The sequence below is a fragment of the Sinocyclocheilus rhinocerous genome, unplaced genomic scaffold, assembly GCF_001515625.1.
Source record: "Sinocyclocheilus rhinocerous isolate Xijiao unplaced genomic scaffold, SAMN03320098_v1.1 scaffold988, whole genome shotgun sequence".
Lineage (NCBI taxonomy): Eukaryota > Metazoa > Chordata > Actinopteri > Cypriniformes > Cyprinidae > Sinocyclocheilus > Sinocyclocheilus rhinocerous.
Genome location: NW_015650363.1, coordinates 2,027,399 through 2,047,000, shown reverse-complemented (window position 1 = coordinate 2,047,000; position 19,602 = coordinate 2,027,399). Strand labels below are relative to the sequence as shown.

Sequence of the window (19,602 nt, the reverse complement as noted above, 5' to 3'; positions counted from 1 at the left end):
TCTGATAAAGGTTTTTTTTCTCTGCACATGATGGGGGAACAATTTGTTATTTGTTCCATAAAGTTCCATAAAATTTGACTGAAGTTAAATTTCACTCAATTTGCCGTTAATTGCTACTGTATTTTAGTGACAGATTCTTTCAGATGACAATGATTGATGTTATTATTATTTTATATTCAGTAAATAGATTTTATATTCACGTATTCATTTGACATAATATTAATCATTTTATGTTTTTTATTAATTAAAGAGAAAAAAAACATGAAGCAGCAAGGAAATCTTTTAGTAGTGGAAATCTTTTTCTGCGCTTGAAAAAAATATTTCATGTTGAAAGCATAATGTATTATCCTTTGGAAACTTGGCCATTCCATGTTGTTTAACACAAGCTGTCTTGTTCTACAACATGTCCAACATGTCCTAAACTTGTTGTCAAGGCACTCCATACTGACTCCATCACATCAATTCTAGTCATCGTGCACACACACATACATAGATATAGATATAGATATTACGTTAGTAAAATCTCAAATGCAGTGGTTTCTAATGATTTGGCAGAGTACAACAAAACAGGCTGCTATTAGCAACTCGTCTAATTTTGCTGCTTGCTTTTTATACAATTAGGATTTGATATGATAAACAGTATGAGTCAACCACTAAACATTTAGAACCACTAGAACATTTTCTAATAACCAAACGTGAGATACTTTACTTTTATGAATATTTAATAAGATTCATTTGAAATGGCTTACATAAGAAACATATTACACGCACACACATACATACGAAACTTTAACCAGTCTAAGATGATTTGTCTTCCAGCCTGATCCAATATGTCTGTCTGCTTGGTTTTAAAGCGTTTTTCCAGCTTGGCAAGACACAAAGACCAGCTAAGACAGGGGCCAGTTGCACAAACTGCTTAGACTAGTCTTAAAAAGTTATTCATCTATTTTTTTTTTCTTCAAGACTGGTCATAACTTTTTAAAATCAGTTACGAAAACGTAGACTGGTCTAATTTGAATGAAAAAGTAACAACAAATAAGATGACTAACTTTTAAGACTAGTCTCTAAGCATTTTATGCAACCAGCCCCAGAAAGACACTTTAACTAGTCTTACGGTGTATTTTATTTATTTTTTTAAATTCCAGCAGGTTAGATAGATTTAAGCTGCCTATGATTTCTCTTGTATGTTTTTACTGCTTCCTTTCAGTGGCACATTTGATGAAGCCGTGAACACACTGGAGTTGGTGAATCTGTTGCATTAGTATTCTCATCCTATGAGAGTGCAGTGTGTTCAACCACGTCATGCCTCAAGCAACTGCACCTATCAAGGTTAGAATAGCGCTCTTAGATCACCTTCTGCTACCTACTCTCAATAAACGCCATGTAGAGTTTATCATTTCAACTTGCGGCGCATATTAGTCTATTTCGAGTAGCGATTATTTGTCGCGGGGAGGTGTTTCGTTTAAAAGCGGCTGTTATTTCTTCGTTGAAGGACTATACGGGGCATCAAGAGATGTTTGCATCTGGTTCTTTGTTATCGCATTTCTCTCTGCTGAAGAAGATGAAGCCCTGCAAGGACACTTCAGCTGTCTGCTGGAGTGAATGAAGGTGACTCGGCTTCTGCATCGTGGCAATGCGGAGAGAATCCAGGAGCAAGACACGGGCAGATCGATCAATTGAGTAAGAAAAAACGAGTTGCAGCGCATTGATCAATCAGCATTTTATATCAGGGCAGTTTCTTCACTTGATGTGTATGCATGAGTTCTGCACCGAATGGGCGCAAAAACCGCCCCAGATCTGCCGGGACCATTTTCCAGATCGGCAGTAAGCCCCCGTCCAGAGAGCCGGAGCGCCGGGAGAGCAGCGAAGCTCTGCGTGCCGTAGCGGACTGCAGAATGGTGCGTATAAGCCTGCGTCACGACCCACAGCATTATTCCTCTCTGAATCCTGCTGATTGTTCAAGCATTATTTGAAATTCACGCAGTGTTCTGCAAGTGCCAACATCCTAAATGTATAATGCGACACTAGGGACGTTACACATTGAATAATTTGGCTTGGAGGTCTGTGACTTGTCCTATGGTGCGGCGGTAGTTCCAGCTTCATTGTCTCGGGCTGATTTTCCAGAAACGTTTCATTTGGCAGATTATGGCATGATCCATGATATGGAGAGTTAGTGCTCCATTTTAGGTTAAAACTGCGAGCACATTTGGAAAGCACACTGGCTTGTGTGTTGTGTTTGAGGAGTCTGCCCCATTAACAGGCACTCAGGCAGAAGGCTTGTGGCAAGCCATGTTAACATTGACCAATTGCTTAGAATTTTTGACATTGAATTCTGTGGTGCAGATTTAGCTGTTCATTATGACTAGAATAGTTACCAGCAACAACTGGGATGCACATTAGTGTTGCTATAAGTGCTGGAGTATTTGTAAGCAACTTGTGGCCAGTCAGTAGTTGACATCTGACCCACAGATTCCTATATAATTCGACAAAAATATGCAGTAGGCTATGTATAATGGAACAGTTGTCGCTATAGTAGTGAGTGAATAAGTGCTAATGACTGAATAGAATAGATACTAGTCACTACCAATGTTCCCTCTAAGTATTTTTCTTGCTGAGCAAAACTTTTCTCTATTGGGCGGACATTTTGGCCACCTGAGCAAAAACATTCTTTATACCAGAGCTGTACAGCTCACACACAATAAAAGTGTGAAACTTTTAACTTTAATGTGCTATTTACATTTGATTGATGTAACTAAATGATGCACATTTTAGGTTATCTGAGAATTTTTTTTTTTACAGTGCTGTGTTACCAAGTAATTTTATTTAATAAATCGTTTAAAAAATAGCATGCAGTACAGTTCAATTCTTTATAATAATGTAATATAATATAATATAATATATAGTATTAAACTAATATGAAAAACTAATATGAAAAAATGAAGCAGTTCTCTTTCTATGAAACCTTTAAACTGCATTCACCGGTTCTAACTCTATAGCGACACCAACTCTATAGCGGTTTGCCAGAGCATTGCAATTATTTTACATTTCATTTTTGCGTCTGTCCTGTGCGAGGCATATTATTTCTTCTAAGCGGTCGCGACATAAGAAGTGCGCGACCGCGCATGCGCGCAGCTTAGAGGGAACATTGGTCACTACTGAAATAAATACTCATTTGTAATGAATAGCTACTACTGAAATAAAAAGAAAGCATAGCAGTCACTATGAGATTGCTAATGAGTAATTAAAAACATGAAAACATGCAAGTAATATAACAATAGATTCTAAAGGTATTTATGTTAAATCAGCTTGCCATTAAACGCTTCCTTTCCACCAAATATTGATAAAATGGCATGAGCATCTGTTGCTTGTGGCGCTGCTCTCCAACAAATAGCCTGTTTTACCTTTGTGACATTGTCAGGTTGTTCAGAATGAAAAAAAAATTCTTGACATTTTGGATACATGTCATTTCATCAATGTGTTGTCACGTTTCATTTATGTGCTTCATACATTTTCGAGGTTAAAATGATTTTGTGAGCCTTACATTTTCTCAGTTTGCATTTGTTTTTCCTTTCTTCCATCAGGTTGTCCAGGAGTTCAATACACTTGTGGCCCTCTATAGGGAGTTGGTTATCTCTATTGGAGAGATTTCCGCTGATTGTCCCTCTCTGCGTGCAGAAATGCACAAGACACGCACAAAAGGCTGTGAGATGGCACGGACCGCACATCAAAATCTTTCTGCAATATCAGGGTAAAAACATAGTTCTGTACATGCATATAGCCCATGCTTTATATATATATAGAATGGCAGAGGATCCCCAAAGCCAGGTGTGAAGAACTTGTTGCATCTTTCCCAAAAAGACTCATGGCTGTATTAGATCAAATGGGTGCTTCTACTAAATACTGAGCATTTTTCAGTTTTTCTTTTTTAATAAATTTGCAAAAATGTCAACAATTCTGTGTTTTTCTGTCAATATGGGGTGCTGTGTGTACATTAATGAGGAAAAAAAATTAACTTAAATGATTTTAGCAAATGGCTGCAATATAACAAAGAGTGAAAAATTTAAGGGGGTCTGAATACTTTCCGTACCCACTGTATGTACATTACATGTTAGCATAGTGCATTTTAATGTGGGAGGGTCAATGAGACATTTAGCTGAACATTAGCTTCTTTAGCTTTGTTTGAAATTAATATTTTATTTATTTATTTATTTTTCATTTCTTTTACAATTTTTTTAAATCAAGTAATAATTAGCTTGCAGTACCCCTGAGGCCCCTCTAGGGGTCATGGGCCCCCTGTTGAAATCATGTTATATATTATGAAACTGACAAAATTTCACCTTCACAGCAACATTTAGGTAATAAATATCAGCTAGTGCTGACTGGCTTACCATGCACTATATTTGGAAAGCAAGATAAATGTTAATTAAGTTGGAAATGATGCATTCTACTGTGCATTTACCATAAATCACAGATCTGTGACACAATTTCACATTCTAAGAACACAATAAATCTTTACTATAGCTCTCAAATTGCCCTCCCCAATATTTGAAATTCTTGCACTGCTCTGCTGCACTCGATTATGCACCACTCTGTTTGCTGTTAGGATGACAAAAAGGTTTAGAAAGTGACATTTTAAGATGGTCTGCTTAGCGGTCTGACAGCGCTCGTCAATGTCAAAATGATTGAGATTGCCAGTCAAATCAAAGAAGGCGAGGTTTACTGTACACAAAAAACGAGCGTGAATTCCAGCACCAAGCTTCAGTTTTAATGTTAAAAGGAAGCAAGGTAAGATGGAAGTATCAAAACATTTATATCTGACAGCTGTGTTACGATATAAATGTTAAATGACTGACGTCAGTGATGCAAGCTACCCTACTTTTTTCTCAAATTAAATCAAAATAAGGTATCATTTATGTGATTCATGTCATTGTGAACTGAATGCAATGAGACATGTTTTAGATTTTTGACCGTGTACAAATAAGAGTGAATGTGTGCATATTTGTGTGAATGTGTGAATATTATTTGATAATATGATTACTTTACAACTAGAAATTTTCCTAGAATGGTCAAGACGTGGTTATGGCCTTGCTTTACATGCTTTATCTTTTATGCTTGCATTTGGTGCATCTCTCTGTTCCAAGTAATTCAAGAACAGAAAAATAAAGTATCCACCATGCCACAGCATTACACCTGGGAATTACAGGGCAGTAATTACAGGCGTATGATTCTGAGAAATATGATTTTCTGAGAATTCTCACTCGCCACTGAGCTAATGTTTAGAGCTCTAGATTGTCTGAACAACCTTGTAAACATGCTGCTCAGAAATAGTCAAACATCTACTTAGAGAGAAATATAGTACTGAATATTCATGATACAGTATATTCACAATGATTTTGCTGACATCTTGAATATTGCCATGATTTCAATGGTCTTTTTATTTGGTCATGTAGTTTCATAAAGACAGTGTAATTTTATTAGTTACACGGCCCTTTTAAACCATCAAGACTGATGTTTTAATAGCAAAAATGGTGTTAGAACTGGTAAGTTTGATGTACTTCTGTGAATCAGTTCTGTTTCCAGACATCAACTCAAAACTCTAAACTGATGGTCATACAGATTTGAAAAAGACACTGTTAAGCAATTTCAGTGCAAACAATAAATACACATAAATTGAATATCATCGAAAGGCTGAAAAATACCAATATATGCAGTAAATGCTTTAGCTGTATTGCCCAGCATGACATACAATGTGTCTCAGACTCATGACTTCCATCATTGGTCACTTTTTGGGTGACTGCGAGGCATAGGAATGCAGGGAAATGTAACTTGTGAGAAATTAGACAGGTTGAAGCGCAGGGCTCGGGGCCAGAACTCTCCAGAATCTAGATCTAAGATGCATTATTGATGCTTTTTTCACAGCCCAGAAGATGGAGAAATACATCCGGAGATCTGCCGCCTCTTCATCCAGCTGCAGTGCTGTCTGGAAATGTACCTGACGGAGATGCTGAAGTCTGTGTGTCTGCTGGGATCCCTGCAGCTCCACAGGAAAGGTAATGCTGTGAGGGCGCCCCTGGGCTCTCAGCAGGAAACAGAAACTGACGTTGATGAAGCCTGGCTTGTCCAACTGTAGAGTCTTCTAGTGGCTTAAAGTTTGCAGGAGTTGACGCTGATAGTTTCTGTGTTTTGTATCTGATTTGAGCTTATCAGAAACAGTAAATATGGATGCTCTTGGAGCAGGTTGACTTGTTGCCCTGAGGTCAAACCTTGAGATGACATATTTTGACCATTTCTGTTTCTCTAGAGTCTGCCAGTGATGTCTCACTGTATGTGTTCCAGGAAAACATTATTCAGGAGCTACAAAGGTAGACAGTAAGAAAGAGGACAGCTCTGACATCCCAATCCTGGAAGACACGTCCTCCACTCCGCCGGACGGTCCGCAGACTTACTTCCTGGTGGCCACAGACATTGAGAACATCGAGAGGTGAATAGTCTGAGCTGCTGAACAGGATCTCCATTTCTTTTTCTATGAAACTGACAGTTTGAATCTGAAACGGTTCCTCACTGTTCTAGGGACATGACAGAAATGAAAAATCTGCTTAGCAAACTCAGGGAGACCATGCCTTTACCACTGAAAAACCAAGGTAATATCACTCGGCTTTCTGAATATTTTGGCAAATTTTACCGACATATTTATTGAAAACTTACACAAAATGGGCATCAAACAACAATCTTTCAGCACAATCAAGGTCTCAAATTGTTAATCTGTACTACCGTTCAAATGTTTGGGGCTGTTTTTGAAAGAAGAGTTTTATGCTCACCGAGGCTGCATTAATTTGATCAAAAATACAGTAAAACAGTAACATTGTAAAATAGTATTTAAAAAAACTGTTGTCTATTTTAATATATTTTAAAATGTAATTTATTCCTGTGATGGTAATGCTGAATTTTCAGCAGATATTACTCCAGTCTTCAGTGTCACATGATCCTTCAGAAATGATTCTAATATGCTGCTTTGCTGATCAAGAAATATTTCTTATTATTATCAGTGTTAAAACAGCTGCTTAAATTTTTTGTGGAAACCTTGATATTTTTCACTTTGACGAATAGAAAGTTTAAAAGAACAGCATTTATCTGAAATCTATTTGAATATTTTGTAACATTGTAAATGTCTTTACTGTCATTTTTTATTAATGCATCCTTTCTGAATAAAAGTATAAATTTCTTTTAAAAAAAAATCATACTGACCCCAAAATTTTGAATGGTAATATATTTAAGATTCACTTAGCATTAAAGATGGCCTTATACTTAATAGGATTATTTGCCAGAAAATAATAGTAATAGTAATAATAATGCAGTTATTGTCCACATGTCCCCAGTGGCCACAATTTTATTTTTATTTCCATTTAGCAAATTTCAGATTTTTGCAATATTTTGATTTTATTCCAAAATTAGACTTGCAAATTGGAGCTTATGTTGCCTAGATGGTAACAAAATTTTTGAATGTTGAATTAAAAATAATGTTTCATTAAATGTATATATTGGCCAATGAAAGGACAGGTGATCCTTTAATGGTTGCTGCTGTTTTACAATGATCTGTTTTTGTGTCTACAGATGACAGCAGTTTGTTGAATCTGACGCCATACCCGTTGGTCCGGCAGAGAAAGCGGCGTTTCTTTGGCCTCTGTTGTCTGGTGTCTAGCTAAGAGCTGTCTCTCCCAGAATCCAGTCACAAATGACTGCGTTTCCTCACTATGTGTTGACACTCACCAGTCAACAGTACTACTGCCATTTCCCAAACCAGTGCTTTCTTTTGGTGAGTTCTGTCCAATTTCCTACTGCTATGAGAATAAATAGTAATATCTGTGTAACATCACTAGTCAAACAAACACTATATAATATTTGATCAATTTGACAGATTTTCATTTTTAACTGAATGTTCGTCTACATTACGTTTAGTAAAGAAAATGGTTTGTAGTATGAATACTGCTATGTTTGTCCACACGATTCATATGCTGTGCTTTTTGTCAAGACAGGTGTTGTAATGAGGCATTGAAGAGTGCTAATTAGAGCAGAGGTTATGATGCTAAACATTTATGATGCTTTTTCTTTTTTTTTTTTTAATACTGCACAACACGAGTGAATGTTGTCGGTTTGATCTGATTTTATTTGTATTTTTTTGCTGTTACCATATTTTGACTACAGTATTATTTAGTCTTCCATAAACCAAAATCCTGTAACTTTTTTTTCCTTTTTGTTTCAGCCTTTAGGAGTATACAATACCTGAAGAAGCCTTTGTAAATAAAGAATATATCTATAAATGGAAATTTTAGAGATGTACATATACAATGTAAACCTAGCGCTCTGAATTATTTTTCAAAACTGTGATTCCTTTAAAGAGATTGTCAGTAAAGGGTGGCATGTCTATCCATCTGGTGTGATATAAGTCCAGATTTGAGGGACTCAGCATGGGTCTTGCTTATTAATAACAGTTCTAAATGTGTCAGGCATGGTGAAGATACTGTAGTGTTTATGAAAAGGCGCAGTGTCGTTTTACATTGATAATAAACCTTTTTTTAATGATTTAACAAAACTGGAACTTTGTGTCTTACATTACGAATGATGTTTTATTTAACATACAAATCACCATAAGAAAAGGTACAGGAATTAAATCTGTAGAATAATAAAAGTCAGTATCAATAGATATTACCCTCTTTTCTGAGAAACTCAGATTTTCAGTAGGAAACAATATAAACCATCTGATATCCTCCCTATTATCCACAATTCTCAGAACAACCCTCTTGACAGGTCACAGGCCCATTAAATTGATCACGTTTGGATCTCAGTCAGTTATAGGTAATTGGATTTGTTAGCACATTAATAGAGAAGCTGTGAAATTCGCACCTGGCAGCAGTAATAGAGGGTGCAAAAAAAAAAAAAAAAGCGTTTACAGGAACCGACATGGTTTTCAGATTAATTATTTGGCTGCGATGCTGACGCTGGACAAGCTGTTGGCAGAATCTGGGCTGGTTGTCAGGAGTTTGGCAGGACGTCTGGAGCTGGCTCAATATGATGCTGTTCAGAGTCCAGTAGAAGTCCAGAACAGGTTGACAGGAATACACAGCAATTTTGGTTGAACTTGTGCTTTTATATTTATTTGTTGCTGGTTATTAGGCTAACCAAAAAGTCAAGGAAGGGGAAGACGCATAGTTTCGCTTGATTTTGTCTGTAACTGTTTAAAATACATTACCAGAGTCTTTCAAAATTCCATGAACTCAAAATGAGAGTTTTGGGGCTTTTAGGCTTAGAGCTAACACACATCATCTATATATGCTAGCTCCTAAATGTTGACAAAATGCACTTTTAGCAGATACACTTGTCTTCCTCTTCCAGGAAAACAAACCAAAAATGTTGATGACATCCTGCACTACACAGCCCTTTGATAGAGTGCTGATGACGTATTTTAGTAGGCCAAAACCTGAAAATAAAGTCAGTTTTTGGTGAGTGTGTGTTTTGTTTTGGGTTTTGGTTAAATGCCTGAAATAAGCTCGGTGTTAAACACAAGCTCAAGATATTTTCACATTTTATTCTACGACGTAAAATATATCAGTAAATATGCCCTTGTGATTTTTTTAAAGCTTTTACTTATCTTAGAAAAGGGTTACAGAAGTTGTCAGGACATTAAATCTCATCTACTCACTAGTGCACTTTCACAGACTCGTGTTTATATTTGCACTCCTGCAAACAATTCGAACTCAAACTTTCAGAGAAAATGGGTTTTAAATAAAGACTGAAAGAGCTGTCGGAAGCCTTGTGACGTCGAAGTCAAGCGACTGTGGTGTAGTTTATTTATAGCCTATATTTAGCTTCGTATATCTGCTGATTGTATTTAGGCTTTAAAATTCATAAAGTTTGTGAAGACTATCATGATGAACAAAACGTAAGAATAATAAACTTTTGTTGGTCACAGAGATTATTTTCTGCAAAAATTCAAAAGCCATTGGAAAAATCTTAATAGGTTGAGGGAACCAGGGTGATGCTATCTTCTGGGTTGGCCTACAAAAACACACTGCAGCACTCTATTCCTGGTCCTGCCCAAACTTACTGTTTTACCATTTTTTTAAAAAGCACATTCATGGTGTTTTGACTGAATCCTCTGCAAACCTGAGAAAACTGTTGCAGGAATCCTTCTAAGGGTTCAACGTAAATTGTTACACTTTAATTTGTTAGTGAGGCTCTGAGATTATGACTGACAGGGTTGAATGCTGACAATGTGGAGAGCCTCTCCTCTGCATTTCCTCACAGCCGCCTCACATTCTGTCATCGTCACTGGTGCAGACGCTCCTTCCTGCTGCACACACACATGGATCCAAGCATCCAGGGATGAGCATTCCTCACTTGTCTTGCAACGGCAGCTGTTCGTTTGCTCTACAATGACACAATTGTTACAACCAAGCATTCCTGAATATTGACTAGTTGCAACATTTTAAGTCTGTAAATAGCACTTTTCTAACCAGGTTCAAAAATACATTAGCAAGAATTTACAATTTCAAGCCATGGGTTCCCTCAGGAATTTCAAATGGGTTTTTCAAAAGGCAGTTTTTGATTTCTGTGGTTAGCATTATTTGAAGAGACTTCCACGATTTGTTTCACAGCATGAAAACATTGTGCTACATTCATGTTTGGGTATGAAAGCATGTACTTTGTGTTGTAAAACAAAAGGTGAAAATTTTGTCGAAAGTCATGTTAATCACAGTTAATCACAGATCTTCAAAATTTCTAAATAAATATAAAAAATGTCAAAATGTCTCGACACTCAGATTTACTTATTACAAAATGACCAATGTGAAAAAGAAGTGTGCTTAATTGATATTTTAAAGACAGAAGTAGTTATGAAATTACATTAAAACTATTATATTAAATATAAATCTTTATATCTAAATTTAAACCATAATGTATTTTAATTTAATTGCAATTAACATGCAATTCATTGTCTGAAAACATTACATTCAGTTTGCACTTAAGTATATTATTTCCTTAAGTACTCTTTTTAAAAGTATGCTAAAGCGTACTTCTTTTTCACAAGGGGATGTGTGCCATTATTTTATTTTGTATTTAACAATCCCTCACCATCACACGTCTCCCAGACCGTGCAGTTCGGACAAGCAGTGGATGAGCGATGTGGCCACTGGCAGGCACTGTCTTCAGCAAGAGTGTACTGATGTCCCAGACAGCGCATAGCCTGTACTTTACACAGGCTCATTGTCCGTGCCTGACCACGCTTCACATCAGTGGCACATATCTCCAGGGAAGACCTGCAGAAGAGAGAAAAACACAACCCTTTATTAAACTGAAAATAAAATTTGTGGGTTTTGGTGGATGGCTTTTACATTTACATGTTTTTTTTTTTGCCATTTGTGTTGTGTAATGTACATGTCCTGTCTAGGAACATACTTGCACTCGTGGGGTACTTTACAGACACATTTGTCCTTTGACAGGTTCTCCCATGGCTGGCACTGCACTGGCTGCACAGTGGCTGACTTAAAAACTAATGGAAAACAAATAACTTTTACTTACATTTTTACTCATACGCAAATAATTTTACTCACATTAATGCTTCATTTTTATGCATCAATACATTTCAAAATGTGTCAAACGACCTTCTAACGGTTGTCCCGTATCTACATTTCCTTCATTTTGACATAGACTAGTTTTGTACCTGTCAGACAACTGATTTCTTTTGGTTGTGGTGACCAGGAAAGGCCAGCGTTGCACTGAATCTCAGCCGGACCTTCTCTGACTTTCCCTTCAGGGCAGGAAAGTGAGATCGCGTCGCCGATGTTATAGGTAAGCTTCCACGGGCTTCCAGTGACATCTGGAGGAAGCTGAGGTAGATCACATAATGTTTCTGCAGACAGCAAGCAACATTTATTATAAAACTTATATAACATATATGGTTTCTCATTTCTCTGAAAAGTAAACTATTAAAGATGTAATAAAATTAATTTAGAAAGTTAATATTTAAACTAACTGAAAAAATTCTAAATATGTAAAAAATTATATTATGTTTTTATATCATACAGTATTAATAAAACATGGTTTCTCTTTCTCTAAAATTTAGAATTTAAATAATTAAAACAGCACTAATTATTATATATGTTACATAAAATATATCTGACAAAAAGAGTTATTATATGTTTATATCATTTAATACTTAAATAAAATGTAAATAATCCTAAAGACGTTTCTCACTAATGAATCATTAAGTATTTATGAAACATGATTTGTATAAATATTTCAAATAATTATATAGATAATATAAAAACTAGTGTGTGCATATATATATATATATATATATAAAGGTACACTGAAAATAGATACTACCATCAGCATATTTCAGCTCTAAAAAGTCATATACACTTACTCTTGCACTCTATTTGATGTCGCACCCAGTCTAGATTTTCTTGACATTCTGCTATAGGATCCCCAATCAGATGAAAGCCCTCAATACATGCATACTCAATCTTACTGCCTACTGGATTTGCATCTTTGGGGTACTGCAATTAAGGGAAGACAACAACATTATAACATTTTAACATATCAAAAACATATTCAATTACATTTTAATGGAGAATATTTAATAAAATTATTTTTACCAAAACAAACCCATTAGCGAGGAAGGGGGGGATTTTACAGCTTTTCCTGGGTGTTAAAGAATTTTCAAAGCAGTGAGGCTCCATTGAACTGAAAACAGGTCAAAACCAATAAGTCAGGTTTCCACATAGTGGCAGTGTTGTTGCACAGTAATATTCTCTAGATCTCTAGCACCTTGTAAAGAACAGCTTATTACAGCTTTTCAGAACAAAGCTTTGTACTGTTGAACAGGCTGGTGACCTTTCCTCACCGTAGGTAATCTAATTCCTGCGCATCATCGCAGACTGCTGTCTCCACAGCGTTCCCAATACAGTCCCTGCCGTCTGAAGGAGCGGGGCGACTGCAGGAGCGGCTTCGGCTTTTCTGACCTTCCTTGCAGGTGCTCCATGAAGACCAACAGGCCCAGTCTCCATGAATCACTCCTGAGATAAAAAGACATGATGAACTGGACACTCAAAAACATGTATAGTGACCCCAAAAAATATTTGGAAACTTAAGCCACACTTAAAATGAATGATTTAAATATAAATTGAGTATGTTTATATTTACAGTACATTCCCAATCTCATATCATAAACTAAAATCATACACTACAAAAAGAGAAAAATACTATTAAAAAAATAGTGTTTTTAGTTATTATTATAAAAAGAAATGCTTACATTTATAAATGAATACAAATAAATATACAAAAATATGATTTTTTTTTTAAAATTACACAATGTTTCATTTGAACTTCTAAAGATAGTAAATGATTAGATAAATCCCAATTTAATATAATTAAGAATCTAAATTGTCTCCATAGCTGAGTTTCCATAATTGATTAAGCATTTTTTTCTGTTTATCTCTTTGTATCTCTTTACTTGACTTGAATTTAGACAAATTTGCCAAAAGTTTGAAAACCCCTGATCAATGCAATATTAATTGAAGTGATTAATCTGTACCTGGCTGTTCATCTTGCGGCGTCCCATACTCGCACGCCTGGCCTGTGGTGCCTGGTTTACACACACACTTACAGACGTCATTGTCAAGCATGCGCAGCCCATTGTTCTGGCATTCTCTGCAGTGACATGAGTGTTTCTCGCTGAGGTAAGTCTCAATTGCGCGCTTTAAGTGATGCTTTTTCACCCCCGCACACGAGACCTCTTTCACCAGCTCATGAAGAGGTCTGAGCTGCACGAATCAGAAATTCACACATGGTTTCTCATATAAGAATGAAATCATTGCATGTGTTTCAGTTATATGATTAGCATAGCATACACTCTTTGTTATTATAACAGCCTTATTTGCATACAATAACCATAAATTAACATTGGTTTTCCAAACCAACCTTTGGTTTGATGACTTTTGGAAAGTCCTTCACTGAACCCGACCACTGTGAGAACGTCCTGCCATTCTCCACTGGTGTGTTTTTGTTTAACACTGACAATTTTGCTATATATCCAGAAGCTCCACCAAATATATTCGTGGTCATATCATTTTTTGGTATGCTTTCATCTGTTTGGGAAACATATTGAACACAAAACAGAATATTATTATACAGTACATTGCCTGTATACAGAAACTAGTATGAAAGTATTGCATATGCGTGCATAATTTTGTCTCCCAAATGTAAAATAAAGCTTCAGTTGAGCATTTTATGGTTTGAATTTGCTTTCTTTTTCTGAATGACTTACAAGATGATTTAGCATCCCTAATTATTTGATCATCGCAATCTATTGTGGTCCACCTGATGAAAAACAGGATAGAATGGGACGTTTTGACACAATGTTGATAGTCTCTTTGCACAGTTTCTAAGTAAAAAGAGATAACAGACAACTGTTAGACAGTGCAATGACCTTGAATGAAAAACAACATCAACAACTTCTCATGTAATAGTAAAACAAATATGTGACATACAGACCACTCACGCAATTTTTTTATGACATCTTGGCTGGCCATCATAAATAATCTAAACTGGCCCCCAAGAGTGCCCTCTGAAATATAGTGGGTCCCAAATCTCTCCAGCACATTGCGATAGGCAGCATAATCATATGTGACAGGTAAGGACCGCAGTGCTTTCCAGAACTCTTCTGAAAGTGGCAGATATTCTGGGGCCTGGTTTTGGAACTGGGCCACATCCACATCACTCTTTATGATCAGCAGATTTTTGGACTGAAAGGAGAGCAAAGTTTCAATGTGTAATGTGTTGTCAATGATTTCAAAATTTTTTTAAATCAACGGAAAATTCAGAGATTGTGAGACAGTTAACCTTAAACGAATGCCTAAATCCCCATGTTAACTTTTAACACTTAAAAAAAAAAAAAAAAAAAGATTTAATTTGTTACCATCAGCTAATGCATTACTGCTAGAGGTCAAAATTTTAATAAATAAATAAAACATATGCCTGAATGAATTATTCATAATAAGATCTATAACATTAATTCAGAAGACAAATAAGGTGAATTTTCCTTTCATGCCGACTTTAATCTTGGATTATAACTTTTGTGTTGCCGAATGCCACATGAATTTGTTTTTAGCAACAGACAACCAATCGTAAACTGTATCCGCGCTTAGCTCATGTATTAATCATGAACTGTTAAATAAGTATTTACAGGCTGCGTTTAGTTTTAGATTCTGTTTAGTTTTAGATTGCAGTGTCTGAGGAGAAAATATTAAAAATATCGAACAGTAATGGCAAATGCCTTAACTGAAGCAATGTGACAGCATTATTTCTGCAGTATTTCAGAAGATTTAAAACAAAAAGAGCATATTGTGTCAGCATTTGCTCTTGTACACAATCACAAGTTACATCTGCAACCAACAGTATTAACCACATACATATGCAAATAAGAATGTTAGAACCTGACCAGGATGAATTACTAACGCAGGGTAAGTGTGAACAAAGTAAAATATGAAACAAAACCCAATATTATGTTAACCCAGGGTTAAAATCATTTCAAGAGTTAATATCAATATTATATAGTGAATATGTCGTAGCATACAGTACCTGAGACTGAAACAGTTCATTATGGAAGACATAATCGTCATGCCCATAACTTGTGCCTGTTGTTCTTGAATGTTTTTCATAGTGATTAAGGTAATGCCAAGAGCTGTCATAGGATTCATCTGTAAAATCATTTTTTGCTGTGACCTGGCAAAAACAAATGCAGAAACTGAGACAAAAAAAATCTTAATAGAAAGTCTCCCAGATTCTGCTCTTGCATTGGTAATATGTGTTCTTCTTTGTGTATCTCATACGTCTTATTTATCTTAATCTAGTAAACTGTGAAATTTCAATTACCTGGAAAGTGTATCTGAGGACACTTTGGGGAAGTCTGTATAGGTCCATGTGATCTCCACTGAAGGTCTTTCTACACAGACCTCCAAAGCTTTTGGTGTTGATAACGGTTCCTCTTGCTTCTTTCCTCAATGCATCAAACCTTTAGTGCAAACATTCACAATCATAGTGGCTTTAGTGATCTGTGTGTGTGTGTGTGTGTGTGTGTGTGTGCGCATTTTTGTGACAAATGAGGACATTAATTTGTATAATGACAAGGGTATGACATAGGTATTACAAGGAGAAGTTGACTTTTCAGGACATTACCCCATGTCCCCACTTTTCAAAACGCATATAAATCACACAGAATGGAGTGTATTGAAAATCTGAAATAGCACAAAGTTTCCTGTGAGGGGTAGGTTTAGGGGTAGGGTTGGTGTAGGGCAATAGCACATACAGTTTGTACAGTATAAAAACCATTACGCCTATGGGATGTCCCCACTTTTCACAAAAACAAACCTGTGTGTGTGTGTGTGTGTGTCTGTGTGTGTGTTTGAGTGTGTGTGTGTGTGTGTGTGTGAATGTATTGTTGAAATGAATATGGAAACAAGCAGGCGACAGATATCATTAAGTTACCCTTGACCAGTGAGCTCTACATTCGGTGGAGTTTTTTGCAGGTCACAGAGCTCTTTACTGTCACATTTCCACTCATCTGAGCCATCTTCACAGTCATGATCTCCATTGCATACCAGAGACTGACTAATACATTTCCCTTAAGAGAAAGAAAGAGAAAAATTATTCAACACCTCTTAAAACTCTTTTTACCTTTTAAAGACTTTCAAATAAGTTCCAAATCAAAATAAGTACCTGACTGACAGTGAAAACGTTCTCCACAACCCTCCTCTAGAGGACAGACCTGAGCTGAAATACATGATTGTGTGCGGGTTGAGCTCCCAGTGCAAGGCCGACCACCAAACTGAGGGTAGACTGCAATGGAGCGGCTCTGTGTCTGTAATGTCCCCATATGTCAGTATACAGATATCACAACTACATTTACAGATTTGTATTCAGCATACTAGACAGCATGCAATTATTTAGTGTAAGATAGATGATGTACATTGTTACAGTGATGCATGTCTAAGAACAGGTCAGAAACAAAACAATAGTCCCACCTGTGATTTGGAGCAGTCATCACAGGCGGACCAGCTTTCAGGGGACCAGGGTCCCCACTTGCAGTGCACAGGTTCAGACACAGACCTAATGGACCTCACTGACACTGCACTGATTCAGAAGCAAGCTCAATAAAAGTATGTCACCAGAATTACAAAATATGCTATATATGTACTGTGGCCACAAAAAGTATTTGGACATGTTTACATTACATAACAGAATATAAAAACGGGCATCTGCAAACAAATGACACTGGAGCTTTTCACAGAACTGATTTCACTGCCTTCACCCAGGTGTCCTATTAGAGTATATTACAGTATTCAGTATACATTAGAGTTTACTACAATATGAAAATGCCAAAATGTATTCAAATAAAAAAAAAATCTATAGATTTATCACATAATTAAATGTTCGGTTACACATTTTATGTTGTTATACAATGCAATGACATTTTAAAGTGTGACTTCAGTGTCAGATACTTTTTGGGGCCACTGTCTATGAATATTGTATGTTCTATCACATTAAAACTGCCATGCATATAACCCAAACCATTTTACATTGCATTCAAGCTTGTATTCAAGCTATACAGACAGATAGACAGACAGACAGACAGACTATAGATAGATAGATAGATAGATAGATTTACAGTTATTTAGTTATTATTTACAGTTATTGCTCATAAAGCGTTGGGAAATAAAGTATATATGTTATTGCGGCAAATATGTTTTTAGTTACTTACTGTATAACTGCTGCTGAAGACAACAGAGAGACAAGAAAGACTTCATGCAGGAACACACACTGAGAACAAAGTTAAAATGAAAAACAGATTTCCTCCTAATAACCCTGTGCTATCAGTTGTGGGAAAAAATGCATTTTATTAATATTGCATTAATCTTGACAGTTATACTGGAGTTCATCATTTGTGTTAGTGTAAACTTAAAGCATCAGGCTTTAAAAGTATATTTGTAGTGGTCCATTAAAATTATGCAGGAATGTTTAGATAAATGCTTACCTTCATTGTAATAATCCAAAGCAGCATGCACATTTCTCTCCAAACTGTCTTTACTGAGTGCAGCTATAGGAAACACTCCCAGTTCCTGTCTTATCTCGCAACAACAAGCCATGAGTGGGAAATGAACATTTCTCTGCCAAAAAATGCCTGTAACAACACAATCCTCATTTCACTGGAATGTGAGCGAGACTCAGGAGAGAGAAAGAGCACATAAATCTCTCTAATGACTCTAGAGGATTTATGGTGCATGCCGAGAATTAAACGGGGTCATGTACATATATTGCGCGATAAGTCGATATATTGATTATTGCGACAGGCCTAGGTCAGTTATGGATGTCCATTTGAGTAAATAGACAGATTAAATCATGTTCGCTTAGGTAGCTGTCATGCATCTAATGAGAATTTAGACATCTACATTTGATTCTCTATGTCAGGTAGGTATACACCATAAACACTTGATGGAGACAAAGCACCATTTTGCATCCAATTCTGCACCATTAAAGGAATAGTTCACCCAAAAATGAAAATTACTCATCCTCAGGCCATCAAAGATGTAGAAGAGTTTGTTCTTACACTTTATTTCGATAGTCCAGTTTAGACATTGCACTAACTATAAGTAACTTTGCAACTACATGTAACCTAACTCCCATTAGAGTAGGGGTTAGTAGAATAAGTTGACATGTACTTGCAAAGTTACTTCAGTAGAATGTCTGTTGGGGGACCATTCAAATAAAATGTTTAGCAGATTTTAAGCAGACAGTCTACTAATATTCTAATGACCGCTAGTTGATATGTAGTTGCAAAGTTACTTATAGTCAGCGGAATGTCTAAAGTGGACTATTGAAATAAAATGTTAACAAGTTTGTTTCTTCATCTTAACAAATTTGGAATTACATGGATCCTCTCCAGTGAATGGGTGCAATCTGAATAAGAGTTCAAACAGCTGATAAAAACATCACAATGATCCACAAGTAATTCACTTGACTCCAGTCCATCAATTAATGTTCTGTGAAGTGAAAATCTGCATGTTTGTAAGAAACAAATCCAAATGAACTATAAACCCTCGCTTCTGATTAAAATACCAGTCCTTAAACCATAATAAAACTTCTTCCAGTGAAAAAATTCATCCCCTGTTGTCCTCTCACATCAAAATCCACTGACATTTGTTTAGAAGTGTTGTGATGCTAAATTTCTCCAAATCTGTTCCGATGAAGAAACAAACTCATCTACATCTCAAATAGCCTCAAGGGTGAGTAAATATCCAGAAAAAGTTTCATTTTTGGGTGAACTATCCCTTTAAGAAGCTGCAAATGTGGAGTATTTAATATATAGCCTCTTTTAGATTTCAGACGTCTTGTTTACTGGAAAGGTCACTGTATTTAAAAGTCAAATCTCCTGATGTATCTCCTAAGAGAATGACAACACTTTCCCAGCATATGTGACCCTGGACCACAAAACCAGTCTTAAGTCGCTTGGGTATATTTGTAGCAATAGCCAAAAATACATTGTATGGG

The 19,602-nt window shown here is 36.2% G+C and overlaps 2 protein-coding genes across 3 annotated transcripts; one reads left to right on the top strand and one right to left on the bottom strand.

Annotated features, from left to right (window-relative positions):
* The first annotated feature begins 1,145 nt into the window (after nucleotides 1-1,145).
* rgs7bpa (regulator of G protein signaling 7 binding protein a) lies at nucleotides 1,146-8,129 on the top strand. Of its 2 annotated transcripts, XM_016516983.1 has the most exons (7): nucleotides 1,146-1,329; nucleotides 1,493-1,898; nucleotides 3,582-3,748; nucleotides 5,920-6,050; nucleotides 6,337-6,481; nucleotides 6,571-6,641; nucleotides 7,612-8,129. In XM_016516983.1, the coding sequence occupies exons 2-7, from the start codon at nucleotides 1,758-1,760 to the stop codon at nucleotides 7,701-7,703; spliced, it is 747 nt and encodes a 248-aa protein (XP_016372469.1). In that variant the 5' UTR covers nucleotides 1,146-1,329; nucleotides 1,493-1,757; the 3' UTR covers nucleotides 7,704-8,129. The 2 variants fall into 2 exon arrangements, with proteins under 2 accessions (XP_016372469.1, XP_016372468.1); XM_016516982.1 differs by having other exon boundaries at nucleotides 1,146-1,898.
* A 1,452-nt stretch (nucleotides 8,130-9,581) lies between these two features.
* c7a (complement component 7a) lies at nucleotides 9,582-18,177 on the bottom strand. Its single transcript, XM_016516981.1, has 18 exons — nucleotides 18,089-18,177; nucleotides 17,816-17,874; nucleotides 17,079-17,187; nucleotides 16,774-16,915; nucleotides 16,543-16,678; nucleotides 15,931-16,069; nucleotides 15,637-15,780; nucleotides 14,558-14,801; nucleotides 14,324-14,440; nucleotides 13,978-14,144; nucleotides 13,592-13,820; nucleotides 12,902-13,073; nucleotides 12,654-12,741; nucleotides 12,422-12,554; nucleotides 11,717-11,905; nucleotides 11,452-11,545; nucleotides 11,128-11,312; nucleotides 9,582-10,425 (listed from the first exon to the last, which is right to left on the bottom strand). The coding sequence occupies exons 1-18, from the start codon at nucleotides 18,119-18,121 to the stop codon at nucleotides 10,241-10,243; spliced, it is 2,565 nt and encodes an 854-aa protein (XP_016372467.1). The 5' UTR covers nucleotides 18,122-18,177; the 3' UTR covers nucleotides 9,582-10,240.
* Between the last annotated feature and the right edge of the window lie 1,425 nt (nucleotides 18,178-19,602).